This window comes from Tiliqua scincoides, chromosome 8 (assembly GCF_035046505.1).
Source record: "Tiliqua scincoides isolate rTilSci1 chromosome 8, rTilSci1.hap2, whole genome shotgun sequence".
NCBI lineage: Eukaryota > Metazoa > Chordata > Lepidosauria > Squamata > Scincidae > Tiliqua > Tiliqua scincoides.
Window position 1 is genome coordinate 57,201,492 of NC_089828.1, and position 26,822 is coordinate 57,228,313.

The 26,822-nt window shown below is 43.5% G+C and overlaps 1 protein-coding gene across 1 annotated transcript in view; it reads right to left on the reverse strand.

Annotated features, from left to right (window-relative positions):
- The window catches only part of RABEP1 (rabaptin, RAB GTPase binding effector protein 1), a 59,956-nt gene that overhangs the window by 8,089 nt on the left and 25,045 nt on the right, over positions 1 to 26,822 (reverse strand). Inside the window, exons 4-12 of the mRNA XM_066636676.1 lie at positions 24,448 to 24,608; positions 21,210 to 21,329; positions 17,839 to 17,974; positions 16,870 to 17,048; positions 15,070 to 15,195; positions 8,765 to 9,229; positions 8,436 to 8,540; positions 2,101 to 2,217; positions 954 to 1,052 (exon numbers count right to left, since the gene is read on the reverse strand). Coding sequence (XP_066492773.1) covers positions 954 to 1,052; positions 2,101 to 2,217; positions 8,436 to 8,540; positions 8,765 to 9,229; positions 15,070 to 15,195; positions 16,870 to 17,048; positions 17,839 to 17,974; positions 21,210 to 21,329; positions 24,448 to 24,608 — 1,508 coding nt within the window. The remainder of the gene's footprint in view (positions 1 to 953; positions 1,053 to 2,100; positions 2,218 to 8,435; positions 8,541 to 8,764; positions 9,230 to 15,069; positions 15,196 to 16,869; positions 17,049 to 17,838; positions 17,975 to 21,209; positions 21,330 to 24,447; positions 24,609 to 26,822) is intronic.

Consider the following 26,822-nt stretch of genomic DNA (forward strand, 5'->3'; position numbering starts at 1 on the left):
TCATCTGCAGCCGTTCTCAACGGGAGCCATGTGGCCCCCTGGGGAGACCTGGTATGTTTGAAGGGGACCACAGACTGGTATTTAATAATAAATGATTTTATGTTTATCTGTTTGTCTTGTACCCTTGTTTGATGGGGGGAAAGCTCTGAAGGAACTGTAGCCAAAAAAGAGTTGAGAATGGGCTGCATATAAAACAAAGTATGTGAGCGAGAAAGAAGGTACAGACAGAACCAAACACAGGCCTGCCTTCATAACACCGCTGGAAGATGGATCTACAGGATAAGACACACATCTAGTAACACACATCTAGGGCCTCTTACCGCCATGAGCTGGCCAGATCACACTGACACAGGCCCACCCACCTGAACTCTGAAACAATTTCTAATCCACCCTCCCCACTGTTCTCTTGGTGCTTGGAAGACTAGAGCCCTCTGCCTCTCACCCCTACACTGAAATTTGGGAGGTGGAGCCAACAATGCTGGCTTACTTTCTAGGTTTGTGGTAAGGATTACAAGATTAACATGTGTCAAACATTTGAAAGCGCTATACAAAATGCTAATTTGTAACACCAGCTGTACACTGCTGTAACACCAGCAGTGGCGTAGCTGCAGGGGGGCGGAGTGCTCAGTCTGGCGGGGAGGGGCCGCTTGCCCGCCCCGCTGAGCCTCCCCGCCGGACTGAGCACTCCGCCCCCCTCCAGCTACGCCACCGAACACCAGCATGTACAAGATGGAGCTGTCACCATTTAGACATGACAGGGAACAGATTTAACAAATCAGGAAGCTCTGCATTTAGCCAGGCACACTAAATGCACGCAGGGGGAAGGAGGCGCATTTGGGCTCGCCACTCATTCGCAAGCCAACCAGTTATCGCTTGCTGGATCCTATGAACCAGGCCGGTCGCATAACGGACATAACATTTGAGGCAGACAAGTGAAGTCTGCATTTCTTTACCATTTGCTCCTGGACACTTCTCTTTGCTTGAGAAAACGTCTGCTGTAGCTGACCAAGTAAGGTCTCGGATTCCTGAGCTCGAACAATAAGCAAGGAGATCTGCCAAAGAAAACAAACACACTCACACCCACTGCTGAAGATCAATATGAACCTGTAATTCCTCCACATTCTTTTTGATACACAATACAGGCGCTGTTTGCCATTATGGGGGGGGGGGGGACGACGACCGGAAAAGAGCCCTTACACAGTGTCACTACTTCACCCAAAGGCCATTCCTTTGGGAAGCATCACCAATCCTATGCAACTTTCCAGCAGCAGCATTAAGCTGGTGGTGATTTACTTGGAGAGGCACATGGTGGGGGCAGAGAAACAAGATACACTGCTTCACAAATGCACCTCATCTGAAAAGCAGGAACACAAGAGAACAGGGGAGGAAGAAAAGCTACAGGAACAACCTTCCATTTATTCAGATCCAAATGAGTGTCATTCACTCTCTCAGACCTCTCTTAAGCCTGCATGGAGATGAAGGTGGCTTTTTTTGCTTCTGAAGGTAGGGTCTATGGAACTGGTGCTGACAGACAGGATAAGCAACAGTCAACACAACCAACTGCTTTAACATTGTTTTTATGCACATTTATTTTTTGTTCTTGCCAAGCAAAAGTAGAGTATAAACAGAAAAAAATCAAGTGTGAGTGAGGCTCAGCAAACACTCTTCAGGATCAATAATTAAAACTTAACAAACCAACAGTAGCAGGCACCTCTTCCAGGGCAAGATAGATAGCGCACAGGTTTCCATTGGTGTTGTGGAGAATTTGGATTCCCCAGAAGCCTGAGAAAACCATCTTGTCCATTGCCACCCACTGTTATGCTACTCCACAAAAGAAATTAGCAACATCGGACACCATGCTTGAGAACAAACTACAAAGCACAGAGGGTTCTCTAGCACACAGCTCAACAGAAAGCATCTCACCCAGGACAGAAATCTACCATTTTAAAGGGTATTTAAATATCCTTTCAAATACCCTTTACCCTCTGTCCCATTCAGATATGGGGCAAAAGGTACTCCATTTAGAGGAACACTGGAGCCTGGGATACACTTCTGCAGATGTTCACTCTGCAGTTTCTGCCCCTACAAAGCGTTCCATACCTGATTCTCTGAATCTTCGGTGCTTTGTTTCATTTGCCCCTCCAGCTCCTGTTTCTCCTGCATCACTTTTTCCAGCTGGTCGTTGGCCTGTCTCAGCATCGCCTGAAGCTTCTTTACCTACAAATTTAGGACAGAGCACACCATAAAATATAGTTTCTTTCTTCTTCTTTTTTTAAAGTAACAATATCTCTGAAAGTGAAAAGCAATGAAAATATTTTGGATACAGAAGTCACAGCAGGTGAAAATGCCACGAATTATTACGCTCATGAGGTTCTGAAAGACGGCTGGGGCCAAAGCCTTCTCTGGGCAGGAGAAGACCGCTTCTAATCACACAGGCACTCAATTACTTCTAATCACACAGGCACTCATTACTCAATTACAGAATGAAATGGCTACACAGAATTCTTTCCCACAAAGGAAAGAGGACAGGGGAGACAGTGGCATAACTGGAGAGGGGTGTTCATTTTACTTCCTCTGCCCGGAATGGCTCTGAAGGGAAGGGTGAGGGGCTACTTACATGCCACGGAAAGGTTCCCTGCAAAACTTAGTGCTTTGCATCCCTTCCAGCTATGCAAGGAGGGGAGAGGAAAGCAACCATATCACCTCAAGGACCCTGCAAGGTCAACCTTCCTCTGCATGATTCAAATCCAGCTCTCCTCAGTTTGCAAAGCCAAGCCTGACACAGGCCTTCAACTGGAAAACATTTAACAGCAGGTGCCAGAGGTTGACCCCCCCCCCACTGAGAGTCACTATGCTATACATAAATAAGTTTTATGCTGGAGACACCACTTGACCTAATTTGAATTTTTCATGTTCTGCTGTGTGATGCCAAACACCAGGAGGTAGAAGTTGCTCAGTGGACACAGCACCTGCTGTGTGAGAAGCCCCTCCAGGTTCAGTTCCTGGCAGCATCTCCAGGGAGGGCTGGGAGTGACCCTGAGTCTGAAACCCCAAAGAACTGTCTCCACTGACTGGCAGCAATAGATGGATTATGGGTCTGACCCATTATGAGAGAGCTTCCTATGCTGAGATTTTGTATGCTGTATGCAGGAGATTCTTCTGCATCTTTTTAGATTTCCATTCCTTTTGGCCATGTAACTGGTTTTGACCTTTAAAGCCCTATACTGCTCTGGGCCAGGGTATCTTAGAGATCGCCTACTCCCATACAATCCGGCTTGTCCTCTTAGGTCATCAGAGAAGGCCTTTTTACAAGTGCCACCATCTAGGGAGGTACGTGGGGCAGCGGCAAGAAATAGGGCCTTCTCAGTAGTGGCACCAATGCTACAGAACTCCCTTCCCCTTGACTTAAGAATGGCTCACTCTCTTGAGACCTTTCGGCGAGGCCTGAAGACCCTTCTGTTTAAACAAGCCTTCTGAGTTCTCGGCCTTTTTAAGATATTTTTTAACATCTTTTAATATTTTTTACAGGCCTGATTCTTTTATGATTTGCTGCTGCTCTATGCTCTTTTTACCTATTTTTTATCTGATTGCTGTTTTTATGACGTGTTAATATGTTTTTATTTGTTTTAAATTATGTTTTTTAATCTGTTGTAAGCTGCCTTGAGTCCCTTCGGGGAGACAGGCGGGGTAAAAATAAAGTTATTATTATTATTATGTAATCTGCTTTTTTGAATGCTTTGTTGAAAAGTAATATTAAGAATATTTGTTTACTAATATATGACTAAGAAAAATAGACTTGAGAAATGTAGATTATGATGGGCACATGGTGCTTATAGACTGGAAGATGCAAGTCTTGGGGACAGAAGACAGAGATGAACTCCTAGGCAAACCCAATCAAAATTGGACTGCAGCAGTAAGCCAAGAGGATGGGGCTTAACTAAGCCAAAGCTTTAGAAAGACAGTGCTGTTCTCTGGAGCTGGCTCAAACATCTTGTACATGGAATGAAGGGGCAGCCAAAGAGCTGAACTATATATGGGTTGCTGCATATACACTTTCATGCTTGTTGTGCGACTTCCCATCTTACTGACAACGAAACATTTCTAAGAATGTCAGCTGGTGTGAACCAAGAGTCCACTCACAAGCAGACTTCCCTGTAAACTGTGCAGTAGCAATGCAGGAGCTGAGAAAAGCCACTGCACACCACTAGAGGGCAGTTTTGGTGACTCCATGGCCAGCAGCCATTGAGCTCAGGCTTGGCCAAGCTGAACTGTGAAGGTGGCAGTGTTTCAGCCCCTCGCCAGCCTTGGTCTGCTTGGTGCCCCAAAGCTCAGCAATGATGTCATTGCTGAGCGCTCTAAATGGCAACAGCTGCACAGCCACCTTAGGGCTTTGTGCAGCAAAGGAAAAAAATTAGAGGGAGCATTGCTCACAAGGGGACATTTTTAATCTGGATCAAGTAAGCCTAGAAGAACCAGCACTCCCAGATCTTGTTTAATTTAAATCCTAAATAATCTTATTTAATTTGATCCTAAATAAGCCGAAATTTTAGGTGGAAAAAATTAGAAAAAGTGACTTCCATTGTTCTGTTATCAGTCATCTCGACAGTTCTATAAATTGCTACTAAAATATTAGATAGGATCAAAAAAATGTGTGGCAAACGGTTAGGACAGATGCACCTAAATGCATCTTCCTTGTTTTTTATTTTTATGTGCAAAAGAAAAAAACCGTGTTGTCATTTTCCACCCAAACTTTAATGAAAATTATAGCTTGTCTTTTCTGAAAAGCAAAAAAGTTTATGCAGGCATAAGAACATAAGAACAGCCCCACTGGATCAGGCCACAGGCCCATCTAGTCCAGCTTCCTGTATCTCACAGCGGCCCACCAAATGCCCCAGGGAGCACACCAGATAACAAGAGACCTGCAAGGCTTCCTGGGAATTGTAGTTTAAGAACATAAGAACAGCCCCACCGGATCAGGCCATAGGCCCATCTAGTCCAGCTTCCTGTATCTCACAGCGGCCCACCATATCTCACAGCGGCCCACCAGCTAAAGGACATATTTTAACAACCAATTTAAAAATTAAAATGCCAAATTAGATAGTCGTATATGCAACAATGTTCACTTCTTCAGTTTCCATACAGACTGCAATATTTTTAAGAACAGTTTAGCACAGAATATCACAGACTCAAAAAAAGTAACGTAATTTGGTATGCCTGCCTAAGGGGCTTGTCTACAGGATCTGTTACCCTAGGACAGGGGTGTCCAAACTTTTTGGCAGGAGGGCCACATCATCTCTCTGACGCTGTGTTGGGGGCCAGGAATAAAAAAGAATTAATTTACATTTCAAATTTGAATAAATTTACATATATTTACACAAATGAATATATTAGAGATGGAACTTATATGAATGAATGAAGGTCTTGCAATAGCTCAAGGCTTATAAAAGTCCTTACACAAAGCAAGACCGGCCTTTCCTTCACTGCTGCTGCAGCATCACAGTCATGAAACAGCAAGCAGTGGAGGGATCCCTCATTCACAGTTCATGCGAGAGGTCAAACTGTTGCCCTTACACTGAGAACAGTTGCACTGGGCCAGCAGGGGCTCAAGTAAGTCTCTCGAGGGCCAGATTCTCATTGGAAACTGGGGGCTAATCGCGGGCCAGATTGGGAGTCCTCGAGGGCCGCAAGTGGCCCCCGGGCCGGGGTTTGGGCACCCCTGCCCTAGGATAACAACCCCAAAACTCACTTCAACCTCCACCTTGTCAATATATCCCAAGGGCACGAATCGGAGGCTGAAGTGAGTCCAAAGAGAGGGCTCCTGACTCACCTCTCATGCAAACAATAGCAGAGTTATTGTTATCCTTGGAGTGCAGAGGTGGGAGGATTGCAGAGGTCCCTGCAGCCACAAGTGACCTGCGAATTATACAAGAAAGCGAGCAAACAGTGTGACTGGAAGCACCCTAAAAATCAGGCAGGTGGCTTCCACACTAGAACTGTTGGCTGCAACCAAGGCATTGCTTTTATGCAATTAGCTGGACCCAGAATTAAGAACAGGTTCCACACAGTGCTTAACACCACATTACAAAATAATGCCCTACCCCATGGCAAAGAGCCTTCTGCAATCTGCACTCACAAGGAGGTTCCATTTAGCACAAGTTAATCAAGCGTTGCCCATTTGCAGCTCCACACTCTTGGACTGCTTCCTGTCCAGCACAGCGGGGAGAGGTTAGTGATGCATTACCCATACATTTTTAGCCAGTTTCTGTTCTCTGATTAGGTGGCAGCTTTTAATAACTGGATTCCTTTTTTTTTTTTCTCCTCTCATAGCAAAATATTGATATACTTGAATGGTTTAATATTATGCCTTTCCCTCCAAGAAATATCATTTTTCAACAAAAAAGTTCACCAACTAACTTAATAAATTAAATAAATAAATTAAATTAATTAAATTAAATTAAATAAATAAATTAAATGGTCCTGTCCCCAAAAGGGCCCACAAGCTAAAAAGATACAGAAGAAACACCAGCAAACAGCCACAAGAGAAGATAACGTGTTGAGTGTTGAAGTGAATAGGGACAGTTGCTCTCCCCTGCTAAATATAAAAGATGCACTACTCTAAAAAGTGCCTCTTAGCACTATTTCACCCTTGCTGTCTTGAAAATTTCACAATTGTACAAAATAAGAACAAAATCAGTAACTACAGCCACTTCCACCTCTCCCAACCAGGAAACCAACCAGGATGCTTTTGAATTAAGAGGTAATTCATCATTGATCTCCATAGCTGTACTGAACAGAAAACAAAGACTGAACTTGGAAAACAGGAAGTTTTTGATTAAAGGGACAATAGCCCTTTAAAATCTCATAGTACACTGCTGGCCCCTATTGGATATATCGGTATTATAAGAGTTTTATTAGCAGCAAAAGTCACAAATCGGTTCCAAAAGAACGCTTGAGAACAGTATAGAAATAGTTTGAACGCAATAGTTTGGTAACAACATTGTGTGGATTCCCCACAAAAGTGTGCAAAGAAAGGTACATCCAGAGAAAGTGCTAGTGTGGAAGCAATGGAGAGGGGAATGTCAATTTAAGATGCGATCTGAACCCCAACCCCAGTTATTCCCAATCTTGTAAACAAGCCCCATGTTTCTAAGTAGTGTGAATGTGAATAGCACAAACAGTCACAGTTCAGTTGTGTATTGTTTGGCAATCAAAATTATTCTCTGCAAAACAGCAGACACACATTGCATTGCAACCATCCTGATGGCAACGACATTTAGGATAGGAAGGAGTCATCTCCTTTCATTCACCCACAACTTAGGGTGAGTTAGAATGGCAGGGGAAAATTTGGGGATGTTGCCAAAACAAAACCAATGACTCTTGTGCTCAGAAGAGTAGGAGCACAAGACTTTATTACTACAGCATTATTAAGCTGTCTTGCATAAAGAAGCTGTTTCACAGCAAATTTTCAGCAGGGACTGATCAAGCAACGATGGCTCTGCCCATTGACTCACTCCTGCACAAGCAAGAGACTGATGCAGGGCTTTTTAATCCCCTCCTGTCCAGTACTAACAGCAGCTGAGGCTCTGGCACAACATTCTCCTCTCCCTCCAAGCTACTCACTTCCATTTGCCTGCAGGACCAAAACGCCTCTGTGTTTTTCCCTATGAGGCACATAGCTACAGGGAGGAGGGGGGGAGAGAAGAAGTGAATTAGGTAGGGGGAATAATATTAATATTAACAGTATTTATATACCACTTTTCAACGGAAAGTTCACAAAGCAGTTTACAGAGAAAATCAAACAAACAACTAATGGATCCCTGTCCCAAAAGGGCTCACAATCTAAAAGCACTGGGGAATACACTGGGCAAAAGATTATACACTCCCTCAGTTAGCCCCCACTTTCTCAATCCCCCCTGTACACATAACCTGCTTTGAGTTAGACTGTGGAAGAATCAATCAAGGATCTCCAAATGCCTCACCCAGTTTGGCCCTTCCTCATGCAAAAAACATATGAAAGGAGGGAGCACTTTGCCTGGGGGGGGGGGGGGAAGAGGAGGTCATTCACAAGGTCTTGCATTATTGTAAGCAAGGATCTGCAGCATATGAAGTGGGGAAGAATCCTTGGCATTGGGACCCAGTTGAGGCCAAAACTGAAGCCTCTCAGAGCTGGACTCATTGAAGCTCATTGCCTATTCAGGCATCTCCTTTGTCAGTTTTAACATTCATCCTTTTAACACTGAAGGGCCAGAATAGACATGTATAAAACTCTCCATGAAAATGGCAAGTTTCACTTCTGTTTGCTGCTCCAGGAACCATCTCACTTTCTTGTTTATAGATGCAAGCCTGGCAAGTTTCACTTCCGCAATCTACTCATAAACACTTAGGTTAAGTAGCAAACTGAAATGTTTGCAGAAAGCAAATCGGCCAGCACTCACCTGATCCCTCATCTCGGCCTCCTGGATCTGGATGCCTTGCAACTGCTTCTCATAATTGGAGCACATATCGCAACGCCGGCCAAGCTTGTTTCCCGCATTTTGCACCTGGAGAACATAACAGTCACTTACTTGCCAAGGAAGCTGCAAAAAAACCCTACAAAGGCGAAATATGTGCCAAAGTGATGTATGGAGTCCACAGGGATGGGGCTGCCATGACCGTTACTAGTGGCCAAAAGCTCTGGGTAAGACAAAAGTGGCTTTTTGAGCATGGTAGAAAAACCTTTCACAACAACAACATGCATGGGAAGACAGTGGGAGCAAAAACATACCTCTTTCTGAAGGAGATTCCACTCTGTTTCACTAACTAAGCGGTAACCACTAGGGGACACATAAGCACTCTCTACGCTCTGTGTGATGCTGGAGAGAAGGGATGCCGTCTCCTCCTGCTCTGGCGTCATCGCCTTGATTGCTTTTTCCTGGTCTTTGGTGAGCATAAACCCGCTGGGCATTTGCAGGGAACCAAGAGAGGCGGTGTCAAAGTTCTCCGATATAGAGTCCGCCCCAACTAGAGGCCCGAAGTCAGACTCGTCGAGGTTCCCAGCTGATTTGGCCTTGTTGTTGTAGCCCAGAGTTTTGGCCTGCAAGGATCCTGACATGCCCAAGCTGTCTGTTGACTGGGCCCTCCGCAGCCCATCTTTAAACATTTCATTGTCCGACTTGAGGGATTCTCCTGAAGACAAGAGTGCGTCTGTGTCGAGAGAGTGGACTGAGCCATGAGCGCTGTTTATATGCACCTATAATTTAAAGGAGTGAGAAAGCATTGCTTAGGGCCCGTGCAACATCTGGAACACACAGTACTGCTTTATGCCCCAAGACCACTGATCCACCACACCCATGTCAAAAAGGTTCTCCCAAGTCTTGCTGCACAAGATCCTGTTTGACTGGAGGTGTCAAAGACAGAACTGGGAGCCTTGAACATGCCAAGCCCTGAACATGCCAACCCCATCCTGGACATGCCCCATCCAGCTCCAACTGGAGCTGTGTATGGGCCTTTCCTCCTCCTGGAGATGGAAGTCCACTGCTTCTTCCTACAGCAGACACTGTAGGAAGCAGGCCATACTTCTGCTGGGCAGGAGGGCAGGAGGTCTGGTCTAGAGAGTAGAGCCTCCGTCTGCCTGAAGATAACATCCACAAGGTCGCCAGTTCAAGGCCACCGGCACCGTGCGACCTTGGAGCAGCTGACAAGCTGAAGCCGAGCAATTCCATCTGCTCTGAGCGTGGGAGGATGGAGGCCAGAATGTGAAGCCAGATCGGAATGAAACACCTTGAATGTAGTGGTTCTTGAAAGAAAGAACCTTCTTTGAAATTGTAAAAATCCCTATTTAATAAGGGATTTAATAAAGCCTGCCTATGTAAACCGCCTTGAATAAAGTCTTGAATAAAGACCAAGAAAGGAGGTATATAAATACCTGTTATTATTATTATTATTACTACTTCCTAGGTACTGTCTAAGCAGGCCGTACCTAGGAAGCCCAGCTCTAATACTACAGGTATTTGCCTCATTCATATTTTCAGTCAAGTTTGCAATGACAGAGAAAGGGAAACTTCTCACCTTTCTCAGATCCATTTTCACTTCCAACATAAAAAGCTCCCTTACACTCAGCCTGAGCTTGGTCCACGCAGTTCAGCATTGTCTTCACTGATGTCACTGGCTCTCCCACGTGTCCAGCAGAAGTCTTTCCCAACACTACCTAGAACTGCCGCCAAGGCACATCCCCGAGGCCCTGTATGCAAAGTAGGCACTCCACCACTGAGCTACACCCCTTTCCTTGTCCACACCAACGTAACCCAGTACACATCCTTCACCAGAGCATCTCTAACAGAATCAGGCACCCTCACGTTGGGAAGCCCGAGTGTAGCTCATGGCACTACCAAAACCTGTGATGGAAAATGTCACACGTAATCACATTTGGTACAGAATACTTTGTTTGCCTTGCACCAAAACCACTGATGTCATTGGCTGATCCTGTATTACTAAATTTTGAGAAGGAGAAAGAATTCCCCGACGCCACACCACTCAGCCTTCTTTAAACTTCCAACACATTTTTTCTCTGTTGCTTTTTCTTCTTAGATTAAAAAGCTCCAGTGGTGGTTCCTAGGTCATGCAGGTAAAGTGCAGTTTAGGATTCTCTACTAGCACACAGCAACCTGGCAGACAACTAAAATACTACCGGGGAGGGAATGTAGCAAATGCTATGCACAGTGAAACACGAGAAAGGCTGCCGAATCAGTCTGCTCTCTGTTCCAGGACAAGCTTCAAGTCCTTAACTTCAAACACCTGCATGGCCTCACACTTCCCTACCTCTTAGCTTTCATATCCCACTACACTCCTGCCCATGACCGTCAGTCTTCAAGCTCCACCACCCCTTGCTGAGATCCAACGGTCTCCCATTCCCTCAAAGGACTCCTCTCTCCAGCCTGCTGCCCACTGTGCTCAGAACAGCTTCCTAGGCCATGGGCGTTGCTTCCTCACATCTGTTCTCAAAATCCACTATTTCCATGAGGACTTTGGCACAATGCCGTAGTCTTTTCTTACTCTAACAGAGCATGTGCAACTAGATCAATCATATATGCTCCCCTGTTTACTCTGCTTCTATCCCATTCTCTTCCTCTGTTCCTTGCCTCCCTTTACACCAAGATTGCAAGCCCATCAGGACAAGAACCCATCTTCTCACTATGTAAAGAACCATCTACGAGTACATTGATGGCACTTTACAAATATCAATAATGTACTCAACAATCACTCGTGAGGATGGTGGAGACATGAAGAAGTTTGTTTTTAAGGGTAAATCTTGCAAACATCCTTTTTAAAGCATGGCTGTATGTACACCGATATAAATTATTCCAAAATGTTTACAGTCATCTGTGCAAAACCAGCTTCCTAGTTGGACTTCCATTTTTGTAGGAAGAAGTGACATGGTATTCTGACTGAAGTACCAGAAAAATGTCTCAAAGGCTTATGCTCAAACCCCAAAGTGCAATGCTCTTGTGTACCTCGTACAACATCATCAAGGCACAGAGAAAAGTCAGTTAATAAGGAAGCTCATGGAAAGGAACCATGACAAGTAAATTCTGCTAAAACACCTAACAAAAAGCCAGCCTACAGACCATTCAAGTTAAATGAGAAGCTTCTGTAGCTGTAGGAACTGACTTTTGTCTATTGCAGTGTCGACAAAGTACAATAGACAGTGGGGGTGGGGGCTTGAAAACACATCCAGCAAACTATTTGTCTTGAAAAAGACATTGTGAACACACTCCACTGACTGTGGGGACCAAAGTTAAACAGATGCAGCTTAAAGAGAAGAGGAAGAGAAAGCTGGCATAGCAAGAACATCTCAGGCAAGGAAGTGAGAAGAATGGCGCGTTTTGTGCCAAAGTTCTCATTTCACCAGTTGTTTTCCAATTGCTTATCCGGATATAGGAATCCTGGCGTCTCGTACAACTTTGACCACTCAAAATCAATTCTAAACACTAAAAGTGATTCTGTCCTCCATTAATGAGGCTTCCCAAGGAAAAAAAGTTTCTATTTAAGACCATCAAGTGATATAAAGAGAAAAGGTCTGGAGGTACTGCTGGTGATGAGCATTCTTAACACATGCCCAGAGGCAGGCTGCTGTAGAGGAAGCAAGTCTCCAGAGAATCATGGCATGCTTTTAAAAGGCATCAGGCAAGAAAAAAATGTCACACAAACAGGGGGTCTTGACCCTGGCACTGTCCAGCAACGTGAAGAGATTGAGCTACTGCTACCCCACAGGACAGCTCTGAGGCAGGCTGGCATTCTAACTCTTGAAAAAACATTAGCCTGTGAAGGTTGCCTGCATTTTCTTGCACTTAAGGTCTAATGTATGTTCAATTCATTGCAATGTATGTTCATTGCACTTAAGGTCCAATGTACGTATGCTGAATTCCACAAATGCATTTTACAAATGCAAAAAAAGGGGAGGGGATTTCAAGTACATTCTGGGACCCCTGAGACTTGTGAGCTAAAGCCTTCCAACTTCCAAGACAATTACATTGGAGTAAATCACACTGAAGTCAAAATGAATTAAAAATTTTGGCTTCACAATAAAGGCAACTGTTTGAGCTGCAAGGTAAATATGTCCTGAATTAGCAATTCATATTAAAGAGTCAAATTTGGATAAATCAGGTGAAGAGGTTCTCTTGCACCTGGGGCTTGGGGAGCAGAGCCAAAAGGGATGAAGTGCTATTTTCAGGGGACCAGATGAAGGGAGAAGGATAAGCATGTTTTGTGCGGTGAGGCTTTTAGGGATCATGTGGACTGGAAAGCAAACCTACAAAAATCCTGAAACTCTCTTATTTCCGTGAAATGACTTGCAGCCTTAGGCTGCCTCTGTTCACGTTAATCATTTTATAGTTCAAAGCTTGTACTTTATCCAAGTGCACATATTGCTAGATTAAAATGAAGTTTTAATTTTTTGTAATAGGACCTTAGAAAGCAGCTGGATAACTGATGGTAAAAAGAGAGCAAAAATGAAGGTTCAGAGTGTTATGAAGCTAAACATTTTTATTTAGGAGAAGGAACCCCAGTATCATAAGGAATTCTCTGAGAAAAGACTGAGACATCTGTCTCCCATTTTAGGCTGACTTGGAACAAGATCTTGAATATATACTTTTTCACCAGCAATTGTTCGCCTGTTATTAAAGGGGACCGACATCTCTTGCCAAAATCTTACACAAAGTCACACCTTAAATGTGTGGCTTCTTTAAATAAAAGAGGGCTTCTTTAAATAAAAAGGTCTTCAGCCCCACCAGAAGGACTCTAAAGAGGGAACTGTTCTCAGCTCCAGGTGGAGGGAGTTCCACAGATGGGGAGTCATGGTGGAGGGATTTTTGGATTCTTGGCACTGAGTCAATGCTAAACAGCCACAGACTCCTTTCTAAATCATTTGGAGGTTTTATTGACATAGTTACAAGCCAATTCAGCACAGTTTGGATACAGATGTGCACTCCTTCCTCCTCATCTCATTTCTCCCAGCACCACACCCACAACCGCACATTAAATATCTGAGCCGAACAAGACACCATGTGACAACCATGTGACGTACTTCCACCTCCTTATTTGGGCATATATTGACACTGCATGGTTCTAGCTTTAACTAGGTCATTTTGCTCTGAGATTTTGCTCTGAGATCGAATGTTCTTGCCCCGCAACTCTGGTTGCACAAATTCCTGGAATTTTACACATTCTGTCAATAATGATCTCTTTAGGTCACTTTGATATAACATGATCTCTTATCTTTTTACAGGAACCACTATTGTGTTCTTTGGCTCCTAATTTCAGTTATTTTTCCTAACAAAAGAAGCTAGTTAGCCCTTTAAAATCTATATCAGTCACCCTCTTTCCAGAAGGCCCTCTTTCTTTCCGCCATCCCCTCACCTCCACTGGTGGTGGTACAGTCAGATGGGCCCCCTAAAATGACCTGAGAGGACAGGTTGGATTGTATGGAAGGAGGCGGTCCCTCAAATACCCTGGACCCGAGCTGTAGAGGGCTTTAAAAGTTAACACCAGGAGGTCTGTTAACGGGCAGGAGGTCTGGTCTAGAGGGTAGAGCCTCCATTTGCCTGAAGATTAACATCCACAAGGTCGCCAGTTCGAGGCCACCGGCACCGTGCGACCTTGGAGCAGCTGGCAAGCTGCAGCTGAGCTGTTCCATCTGCTCAGAGCGTGGGAGGATGGAGGCCAGGATGTTAAACCAGATCGGAGTGTAACACCTTGAATGTGGTGGTTCTTGAAAGAGAGAACCTTCTTTCAATTTGTAAAAATCCCTGCATGGATTTAATAAGCCTGCCTGTGTAAACCGCCTTGAATAAAGTCTTGAATAAAGACCAAGAAAGGCGGTATATAAATACTGTATAATATTATTATTATTATTATTAACACCAGCACCTTGAAATCAGCCTGGAAACGAACTGGCAGCCAGTGTAGCCACCAAAACAGCGGCCCAACTGAGTCAAACCGACGAGCCCCAGCAACCACAAGAGCAGCCGCGTTCTTTACTAGTTGTAATTTCCGGACCGTCTTCAAAGGCAGCCCCACATACAGCACATTGCAGTAGTTAATCTGGAAGTCACTAGGGCATGGGTCACCGTGGCCAGGTCTGAGCGACCCAGGTATGGTCGCAGCTGGCGAATCAGCCGAAGCTGAGCAAAGGCTCCCCTGGCCACAGCCGTCACCGGGGAAACCAGGAGCAGCTGCGGATCCAGGATCACCCCCAAGCTGCGGACCTGCTCCTTCAGAGGGAGTGCAACCCCATTCAGAGCAGGACGGTAGTCCAATACCAGAGCCTGGGACTTCTGGACCAGGAGAACCTCTGTCTTATCAGGATTCAATTTCAGCTTGATCTTAGTTCATTACTTGAACAAAACACAGGAAGCAGTCTCACAGCAACTCAGACCCCTAGTTCTCCCAGCCTGGGATGGTCTACACCAAACTGTACTACCACTGAGCTACAGCCCCTCCCTTAATAAACCCATGCGACAAAAGCAAAACAGTAGCAATATTGAACAAAGCACACACTCTTGGGAGTGGATGTGCTGCAAACAATTGTTTTACCTCTTCACCAGGGAACTGCTGAAGGGTCTCATCGTGCACCATGGAGCAGACCACTTTTGATTCTTCTTCAGCACCTTTCTGCTTGTCTTCCTGCCTTTTATTAATTCTTCGCTGCTCTTCATCCTCCTAGGAATAGTTGAAAATGAACATAAGAACATAAGAACAGCCCCACTGGATCAGGCCATAGGCCCATCTAGTCCAGCTTCCTGTATCTCACAGTGGCCCACCAAATGCCCCAGGGAGCACACCAGATAAGTGTGATAAAATGAAAGTGTCTTCAGGCCACCAACTCAATTACAAGTTCAATGTGGCAAATTATTATGTGGCTACCAACTTACTCCTTTGGGATGGGCAGGGTTCTTTGGAGTGTCCAAAAGAAAAAGTTTACAAACCATGAAGGAACACGCACTCGATGAGGGAAATGGGAGAGTCAGAGGAACTAGGGAGTAAAAGGTAATCTGAATTTGCATGGTGCACAAAGTCCTTGGAACATGAGCTCACTGGCACCCTTAGAACCACCATGTGAAATGGGTGAAGACTGAAGGTAGTGATCTGCCCATAGATTAAAATACAACCTGTTAGTTTATGCGTAGGAGGGGCCTCGTCCTCTCAAGAGTACAAACTGTTCTGTCCCCATTTTAACCTGCCTTTCAGGAAGAACAGAAGCTAAAGCATACCAAGGGTTCAATAAACAAAAGTGACTATTGGGCATGTCATGCTTTTATGAACAAATGGATGATCTAGACTAGGAGTCACAGATTCAGCCTACAGTATCTACTTTCCACCTTTAGGTGTAGAACCATCAAGCCACACATCACCTATGTGCGACATTAGAGCTACATGTGATGGCTTGGATTATACCAACAAAATTTAGACTACAAATGTGCACACATTTTGAACTAAAGAACTAAAGTGCATGCACAGCTGATAACTCAAACAGGTAAGCTCAGTTGCAGACTACACATCACAAGTATAGCTGGACATATGCAACATATTGTTACAGAATTAAGCAAACACAAAACATTACGAAAACCATCTGCCTACATTACAGATGGATAAAGATGAATGGATGATGAGTCCCAAGAACAACCAGCAATTCTACAGCAAAAAATTCAAAACACACACAGTGGAGACTGGCAGTCCAATCCTATGCATGTCTACTTAGAAGTAGGTCCCATCAGAGTCAATGGGGCTTACTCCCAGGAAAGTGTGGATAGGACTGCAACTGAGCTCAGTCATAGAGCACACATCTATTATGAGATAGATAACACATCTATTATTATCACATCTCTATATGAGATGGCACATGTGCTAATGCACATGTGCCATCTCATATAGAGACAAAAGCATCAAAAACCCTACTCCCCTCAGGTACACATACAACCACATGATAGCAGTCACCCTCCAGCACACTCTCCCTCCCCATGTCCATCCCTTCCATATGCAGGGCACCACATTACAGAACATACAACATACCAAGTGTATTCCTCACATGCATGTGTACACAGCATATACTACCCTGTTTATAGCATAACATACACCATCTAAAAATGTTAAGAGTCAGAGGAATGCAAGTGCTCTTCATCTATGACATTCTTCAAATTTCTAGTAACATTTTAACAAACAAGGCTTGGCTAACCCTAAACCATAGCAACTTTCCCCTTAATTTAATGTATATACACAGAGTTTTACAGAGTGAGGAGGACTGGTCCCTGCTCTGAGGAGCCTACAGTTTTTGTACTGACACTAGGGAGAAAGGACAGAGTCATGAACAATGGGAGATCTTTGGATGGGTCTTACCTGATCTTTCTTCTTTAGTTCCTCAACCTGCCGAAGCTGCTCAGAGGTCAACACCATTTCCATCCGTTGCATGTCCCTCATCAGCAAGCGTTGAGACTCTAGGAATTGGTCATTGGCTTTTTGCCAAGTGTGTTTCAGTTGATTGTGCTGCTGACGCTCTTGCTCCAAGAGATGACAGACTAGACAGAAAGCAAACACACCAATGAGCTGCATGTTACATTTGTCTGCCACATAGCTCTCTGCATATGACAGACCTAGAGACACGCATTTAGGATTTGTCCCTACCCCGGCTCCCTTAATCTGTACTGAACCATAGTAGACATGTTCTACATCAGGTCAAGATCAGTTACTGCTGATGGGTTATTTCAAGTACTGTAATGCTTTGTCCTGTTGACATTTGCTGAGTCGCCCCCTCTAGCATGCAGGCTTCCTGCCTGCTTGTCTGTCTACAAGACACCAATTTCTTCTCACAAGCGTAAACAAGATAAATGAAGGTAACGGGCGTGGAAGGAGTGAGGAGATGGGGTTCCCCCTTATCCACTGTTTATGGCATCTATGGGGGGCAGTAATATATCCCCCACAGATACTGGGGGACACCTGTATTTTTGCAGCAAAATTACATGGTTGCATCAATCTTGATATTGTTTTATTAGTTCAATTTTAGGTTTATGTCAAGCACCTTAGATTTTTTCATTTTTATACCTTAAGCTATACAGAAATAGAAAAATAAATTCCAAGCCAACTTCTCCCCTCAGATATTAATCTCCCTTTGTGCAGCCTTTTGAAGACATGCAGAGATGGTCCACTGCAAGTGTGCAGAAAAAGAAAAGACAGCAAAAATTTTGGCAAAAGAAAAGACAGCAAAAAGACATGGAATTCAGTCCAAGCCCATGACTTCATTCTCAATCCTCTTGGCAGGTTCATCACTCCCGTTTACGTTTTTCACAACAGGGGGGAAAAATTCCATACCTTCATGAAGTTCTTTCCTCAACTTCTCTGCATCTTCTTGCAGGACTGACTTCTGAGTGTTCAGCACAGCCACATACATTTCCAGATCTGTCCTACAGGATTTCTCTGCTTCCAAATAGTGATTCAGTTCCTTCACCTGAAAAGCACACACGCGTTATTTTCACAAACACACACGCACTGAGATTGTGGTTAATGTCCACATTTGTTGCAGACTGCTCAGAAAGTCTGTATCTGCTTGATGAACTCAAGCACGTTTATGAGAATGATACACTCCGCTGGAGTCTCAGGCAAGCTCTGCACTCACAAATCGCTGCACACACAAAACTACTGGCAGATTATACAACACCACCACACACAGCCCATTATGGCACATTCCAAGTTGCTATTCTCCTGCCATCAACACTCAACACCATCCATACTTGGGGGAAAAAAAAACAACCCCTCATTAGCCATTCTGCATGAGTGTTCACAATTCCCTGGAACTGTATAACATCCAAATCAATATTACACATATTTGAATGCTAAAAACCACTCATTGTCAAGACACTTGCCAATACTCTTACGTTGACATCAAGGAGACAAAGCATATTACTCTAAAGTAGTACTTTTCTCTTTTGTTATTTACAACGTTGCAGAAACATTTGCCATATGCCAGCAGTTTAAGGGCTGTGCATGAGCACTGTACATACTCAAAAATAAAGATACAGGCATGTATGTTTTACGGTTTGTTTTTCCTTTGTTAGAGGAAGACAACAGTAAAGGAGTTCAGCAGTGGCAGTAACGTAATTCTGGAAAAAGACAGCCTAGAGAGCCAGAGTGCAAGATTCTTGATCACCTGTTTAAAGGGACATATACTGGGACAGAAGAAATACAGCAGGACACCACCATTAAAGGTGTCATGGAAGTTTGCAAACCTACTTTCCAAAACTAAGAGGGCTTAAAGCGACATTGGAAAACGTATTTCAAAGTCCTGAGCACCAACACCAGAATTTTAGACGTTCATTTTGCAAATAGTTTTGAAAAAAAATGACACTAGAGTACCAGCATTCTGGGACACTCTGGTGATAGAGCCGATGATACCTTTTCAGGTCTGAGTTAACAGTGCCTCTGTTCAAACATAGGAAACTGTCTTATGCCGGGCCAGATAATTGGTTCATCTCATCTAGTACTACCTCCTCTGACTGGTAGCAGCTCTCCATGAATTGAGACAGGAGCTTTATCAAGTCCACCCAGAGAAGCTGCCAAGGACTGAGCCTGGAGCTCTCTATATGCACAGCAAGCACTCTTCCACTGACCTATGACCCATCCCCACCCCACACCAAGAAAACAAACTGAGGCTTTTATGAAAGCTAGGAAAAAGACTTGGTCAAAGTTAGAACCTTGTGAAAAGCAATGCCATCCAATGGTCTCATAGAAGTACAGCAAGTTAAAATTGTCAATAGATTCTTGGAAACGGCAACTTATAACAAAACCTATTTTACCACAGGCTTATTAATATATGTTCATAATGCTGCTTCAACACACACATAGCAAGATGACGTTCCCCCACCAGAGGAAATGAAACTGATGAGACTTCAGTGAAAATGGTGACTATTTTTGTGAAGGTGGTAAGATATGGTGCAAGAATGTCTGTAGAATCAGAGTGTGTTCACCACTGCTTCTTGAAATGAAATTGCTTGAAGGACATGATGCCTTCGGTAAGATAGCAGGGTTTTCCCTACAAAAGGAACCCATGAAGCCTGCCCAGCCACACTCTGCCTCAATGGTATCCTCAGTTGCAGTGCTTTGGGGGAAGTTAAAACCTCAAACTTGCACTCCAGGTAAGACAAGCTGCTTGCTTATCATCTAAGATCTATCTGCCAGACAAGACTGTCTGCGGTCCTCCCAAGAAAGACAAACAGCAAACCCTTACACAGGAAAAAAATAATCTAGGTGGAAAGCTTGGAGATTATGTAAGAGGAATGTTATCAGTTTCATCAGTGAGAAGAGAGCATTAGAAATAAAAGTTTCTAGCAGACATCTTGCTCAGGAGATCATTTTCTTTAACTGAGATCCAAAGACCTGAGTTTGCATCATACCATGTGATGCTAACAGGCAATGCAAAGTAAGAGTTCCCCCTCCACAGGGACAAAAAACTAGCCAGACCTTGCACACAAGAAATCCAAGCTCAAAGACCCAGCCCTCCCCAGCCTGTGACTGTGAAAGACTGCTGCCAGTCAGTGTGGACAGTGCTAGGATAGATGGATCAAGGGTCTAACTTGGTAGAAGACAACTTCATACATTAAATGATTACTAAAAATAGTAGCATAATTAGACAGCAGAGTAAAAACAGAGTACAGCAGACAAGCACCATTTTAGGCCTTCCCTTCTATATGAGAGAGGGAGACTCGGGAGTGCCACTTCTAGGATGCTGCCTATGGCACACAGAATGTATCATCTATAATTGAGGTATGCTTTTTCCCTGCACACCTGCAAATTTTTGAAAATTTAGGACACAATCTTAACCCACTTTCCAGCACCGACATAAGGGCTATGCAGCTCCGAGGTAAGGGAACAAACATTCCCTTATTTTGAGGAGGCTTCTGTGAGTGCCACCCACAAGCAAGATACAGTACACACCCCACTGCAACAGCTAAGCCAGTGCTGAAAAATTGGTTAGGATTTGGGTCTTAATCAACTAACACTTATATGATTCATCGTCGGACCTTTTCATCTGGCTGATAGACGTAATTATTCATTATTTCTGTAGCACTGTTAGAGGAAAGTGCTTTGAATTTTTTTAATTCGATTATCTTCCATCTCCCTGAGATATAACCAAGAGGATGAACCAATGAGCAAGTGAGCCTATGATGTGGCCTGAGCTATACCACAGGAGGAGCTCTGCTACGCATCTAAATGGTCAGTATGCCTGGGTTCACGCTCTACTCCTCTTTGCCCCTCCAGCAGGGGAGTTTGATTTACTTGAACTCAGACAAGCCTCTGTTTGGCACAGGGGCCCTACTCATGCACCCTCATAAGCTGTGGCACATTAGACAAGCACAGCTGTACCAGCCACTTGCTGCTCTTATTTCATCACAGCAGGAAGAAGGGGCCAAGAACACCCTCTACTACACTACTGCTGTGTCCCCCAAGTCGCACCTGAAGCTTTTTCAATCAATTAATGAAACCTTTTTTTCAAAAAGATTTATGTAAATCAGCATCTCATAGAACTGTTCCCTGCCCTGACACAAGGATGCTCTAATCTAGAATATCACAAAACATCTTGATTCATGACACAAAGTATTTGCTTCCTGTATCAAGACAGGTAACCTTAACATAACCGTTAGTACATCTGCTCTGCAGACACAGTATTACAACTCTGTCCTGCTTACCTTTGAAGCCTCCAGCTCCTTTATCTTTTCTTCAGCCTCTGTTACTTTATCCTTCAAAGTTGCAATCTCCTTCTCCATGGGCATCACAACTGAACGAAGCTTCTCAGAGTCTTCTTGGGCCTGGAAGTCATGCAAGAAAACCAGTGCATTGCTCGCTTATTTCTTTTCTTTCTTTTTTTTTAACAATGAAAACTCAAATTCCCATTCTGAACCAATAAACAAACCAGGAAAAGTCTAGTCTACACACTAATGAGTACCTCGCGTGCCCCAGCTTAGAATAATGATGTCGGGCTTAGTGGTGCTGCCACTTAACAGAGGTGAAAGAGGTGATGGCAAGAAATAGGGCCTTTTCTGTAGTGGTACTACCTTTATGGAATTCCCTCCCTTTAGGTTTATGAACTACTCTGTTTCTAGAAGCTTTCCACTGGGGCCAAAAGTTTCTTTTTAGATTAGCCTTCTGATTTCATGATGGTTATTTTAGTACTGGATGTTATGCAGGGTTTTTATGGTAGCGCTTTACTCCTGTATTCTATTTTATATGTTTTGCTCTTTTATCATGATAAAATGAAATGATAAATTGCTGCTTGTTTTTAATTATGCTTTACTTGCTATGAAATATTTTATGTAGTCTTGTATATTTTCGTGAGCTGCTTTGGATGCCCATCTGAAATTGAATTAAAAAATTATGCTTTGTTACAGTACTTTTCTCCAGTGTGACCAATAGCCAATTTAACCAATGGGAGAAGTGAATTCTGGGCCAATCAGCACCAGTTTCTTTCCAATTAGATAAGCAATGTCTTCAGCAGTGTTGTTGCATGTAGTGCTCCACATTTGGGGAATGTACGCACATGCCATGCTATTCAAGATATTAATGTATGTGTCATCAGAAAAAAGTTCTTGTACTACATTGTTTTTATTTCAGGAAAACAGGAAGATAGACACCAACTTTCTACTATTTTAATACTGGTGCAATCAGCTGAGAATAAAAAAATACATTCTCAATAATGACACACCCTCAAATAAACTGGTAATAATCAAGAAGAAACATAAAAGTATATCATCCCTGGCTGCTGATGGATGAGGCAGCCAATATCTACCAGTATTTATGATGGGTCAGAAATATAACTAACTAAATATAAGTAAATATAACTATATAACAGTAGTCTGAACTGCCCAGCTGCAAAAGCAGGGAGGGAAAAAAACTAGTTTGCTAAGTGAAGTCAAGTTTTTATTGCCTTTTAAGTAGATGATGTATTCCAGGAAATTGCTTCCAGCTCTCTAAATGCTTCAATCAATGCCAGCATTTTTAGTCCAGCTAGCACACTAAAGCAACCAGCCTCTCTCTGCATCCAGTACCTACACATGTAACCATACTAACGAGCAAAAAAAGAAAGATGGTTTAAGTGCAAAAGATTATCAAAACCAAATATTTTTACAAAGCACTGACTCCCAGAAGCCAAAAATATAGGCTGAACATTAAAATGACCATATGTGCATTAACTTAAATAAAATGTCATAGATACCTCAATAAAATGGTATCATGAAAATACATTCAGAAGTGCTCGTTCTCAAGCTATATCAGTAAGAATGTGAGTGTATGAAGGCTGGGCTGGGAAAAGAGATTTCAGTGTTCATTTCAAAATGAACTTTTTGAGCAGAACCACCACCCTAGTGGATCATGCCCCATGGGTCCAATATGATTTTCTCATCCTTAAGGGCACCCAAAACACATCATCTCACATGATACAGAATGAGGCAAAGCAGTAGACTAGACTGTCTTAATTAGAGTAGAGACCCTGGCCCAAATTCCCACTAAGGAGTCTTGAGCCCTCCACTCACTTTCACAGTCAGGTATACCCCACAGACTTATTGCAAGGATAAGGAGTGGGGAAGAGACTTAGAGCCATCTAAGATCTTAGGGAGGGATAAAATACAATAAAATTAAGGAGCAATCCAGACAGACACCAGGTGGTACATTTTACTAGGAAATTGTGTTTATATTTTGGGGTTGGCTGGGGAAGTGCTTTTGTGTCCCACTTATGACACTGTACATTACATCACTGAGTTAGAATACAATTGCCATTTGGGGCCAGTTCCATGATGCAATCCACTCAGCAAGCCACCTGTCAAGGGTTCATAAGAAAGAAGAAAGCCATCCCACAGGGGCAGATGTACCCAGCCTCTGAATGCAGACATGTTGCTTATTTGTAACAGTAAGTTATTTGAGTGGTCATCTGTGCAGATACAGGTGGTGAAGGTATAAATTGTTGATTCTCAGTGATAGAAATCTCCTTCCCAATCCCCACATGGTGGCCCAGGTAGGACTCAGAGATCATGTTACTGGTAGATGTCTCCAACTTGTCTCATTCTTCCACACTGAAGGAAGAAAAGCCCAGGGGGCTACAGAGAGAATGCAACAGGGCTGGCTTCCCCATCTCCCCTTATTTAATTATTTGTTTAAGTATTTATAATTATTCATTTTAATTTAATTACTGATAGCCTGCCTATCTAGGGAAAATGACAATTTCAGTGCTTGCCATGGGCAATTTCAGTGCTTGCTGCATGCTCAGAAAAGCACTTACTGCTTGATGATGTCATTTCTGGCTGTGACATCACTTTCAGGTTAATGGCATCATTTCCAGTGGGTCCTGGATAGACTGGCATTCTAAAAAGTCGGTCCTGGTGCTAAAAGTTTGAGAACCACTGCTCCAAGCAGCTCTGGAAGCTTCCAAGGTCAACTCTTCGTATGAATGCATGAAGTGAAGAATGGATGCTTGTGTCTCAGCTAGGGCCCATCTGCATCAAGGGATTCAAGCTGCTTGTTTCTCAATTGGGCTCACTGGGAAGGTGCAACAACCAGACACAAGCACTCTGCCCACACTGGAGCCAAATACAGAGAGGAGCAACTATGCTAGTTTAGACAGGAGAGTGGAAAGAGAGAGATGGATCAAAGGACAGGGTTAGCCTTCAGATCTTATGTTAAAGATATGCCTATGCTGTAAACCTTACACTAGTGGGAGTCATTCAGGACACCAAATAGACCAACTTCTCTCTTTCATTTATGGAAATCTATTTTTTGCTACTTTGACACTAGCTTCATATCAAATAATGAATTCACCGTAACCATAATGAAAACAGCATTAATTTCTCAAAAAGGGGGGGGGGGAGATGTACTAAAGCAGTTCACAAACAAAATTTGTGACAGTGGTATTCAGCTGGAGGTTCTATGATGGCCTACCTTCTTCATTTCATTTTCTAGGTTTTCCTCTTCCTGGCCTTCAGAAAGCCGCCGCCGGAGCTCCGCTATTTCCCTTTCCACATTCTCCCGATATTGATTCCACTGAGCCCGCTCTTGCTCCAGCCGGTGATGAAACTGGAGTTCATAGTCACGGACAGTTTCTGTTCAAACAACAGCAACAAGTTGGCTAGTTACATTTTTTGGCCTCCCACTTCTTGAGGCAAACACTTGTTAAAATGCTGCTAGATGTCTTGAAGCAAGATCCTCAAGAACAATTATTTGAGGTTGTGCTAAAATGAATAGAACACAAGAAGCTGCGATAGATGGACTCGTCTCATTCATTTACTGACAGGCAGTAGCTCTCCAAGGGAGAAGGAAGTCTTCTCCAGCCCTACTACCTGCGATCCTTTTAATCAGAGATGCTGCCGCAGACTGAACCCAGGACTTTCAGCATGATCTCCACCATTGAGCTATGGCCCTTGCATTTTGGAAGTATACTCCAAGCAAGATGTGTAGGATTCAGGTGCCACAATTACACCACAGGAAACAGTTGTTTCCTTAACTTACACTGGAGCGGATCAGGGCATGAAGGCATTCTACACAGTGAAAAGTACAGGATAACAAAAGGTGACAAACTAGAAGAGCTTCATTCTAACAAATGTATGCAATATCCACCAATGTGACACTTACCGTTTTGAACTTACAAGTATTCCCAAACACTGAGGAATAGAGGCTATGATTTGTACAAGTTTTCAGTGTTCGAGGCCTGTTTCTCACTAAGGTGGTAAAGTTGAGCTCTATCACTTCAAATCACAGATGGAGGGCTCACATGACTTAATGCTCATCCATTTAAAAAATCTTTCAACACAGAAACTAGCACCTCAGGAAGAAGGGATGTAACCTAACTTTCTGCCCCAGTTTCTCTCTTTGTAATTTCTTCAGATGGAAAGATATTTGAGCACATGAGCCCTCCACTTGAAATTGGACTGCACTGACACAGCACCAATACCTCATTAAGAACTATGTGCAACTTACTAATATAACAACCCATAGAAATCATGGTACTGACAATTTAACATGCCCCACTCCAAATTCTGAGACACACCCAATGATTGATAACAAGCAGCTCACAGTCTATGATCTCCCTAGAAAAGAGAAAAATTCTCTTTTTCCCCACTCACAAATTAGCAAGTTGCTAACACTTGGGCAATTGTATACATCCTAGTACAGGACTCTCTTCTCAGTGCATCCCATAGGGATGCCCCTTTCCCTTAAAGTATATGCATATTGGTTGGCTCAGTTTGACTGTACTTGTCGTAAGAGGCGACTAAACAGCCACCAGGTAGATGGGACTCCTTAGCCTGGGAAGGCAGCTCATCTGAGAGAAGGAAAACTCTGATCCCAAACCTCCACTGCCTTGTGGCTACATCCAGTTATGGAAAAGGCTTCAGGAGTCAACCTCAAGGCAAAATCCGGAGCCGGAATCCCTGAGGTAGTTCATGGCTGAACAGTCACGTTCTGGCAACTCCTACGATGCCGCTGGAACCAACTGTACTGGCTTCTGCCTTTCCATTGGACCATTTCAGCGACGTGGAGAGGGGGGATTTGCTGCATGGGTAACAGTCTATCCTCCATATCTACTTTACCCAGGCTTTACACACTGGAGAGGACACTGTTCCAGAACCACTATTCAGAGCGCAATACCATAGTCTTCTGAGACTGGAGGATGCCAACAAAATATGCATATTTTATTTTCCCCATTGGGATTCATTTTTAGTTACATTGATGCATCTCCAACTCATCTCTGTCTCATTGCAAATTCTTTCAAACCTAACTTTTTTGCTTCATTGAATGCCTTCTGGCCCCATTGGGCATACAAAGTTTATAAAGATGCCTTTTACCTGAGCTCCTTGATAATGCTCAGACCTCCTTTAGATTATTCTCAGTGTGGCTAGAAAAATGCAGGTTATGCTGACAACTATGACTATCCTGCTGCAAGCTTGGCCTAGAATATTTGACCTAGCCTCTAAGAAGGAGGAATTACACACGAGAGTACTATTTCTCTGCAGTATGGAGAAGAAAAATGAATTGGTCCTAGCTTTAAAAAGCATTTCGGATCCAAGCCATACATTCTGTAATACATATGATACTCCTCATCTTGAGAGATCCAGATGCTGCCTCTCTCTCAAGAGCCCTCAGACATAATGCAACACAACAAAATGCTAAGGAATGCCAACAATTCCGGAAAACCAAATTCCTTCCCCAAATTCCCTTCAGAATTTAAGCTTCTCAAAGACTGGCATAAGTTTTAAAGTAAAATCAAACTACCCTACCTTAATACACTGTTTCATTCTACAAGACCCATTTGATGCATG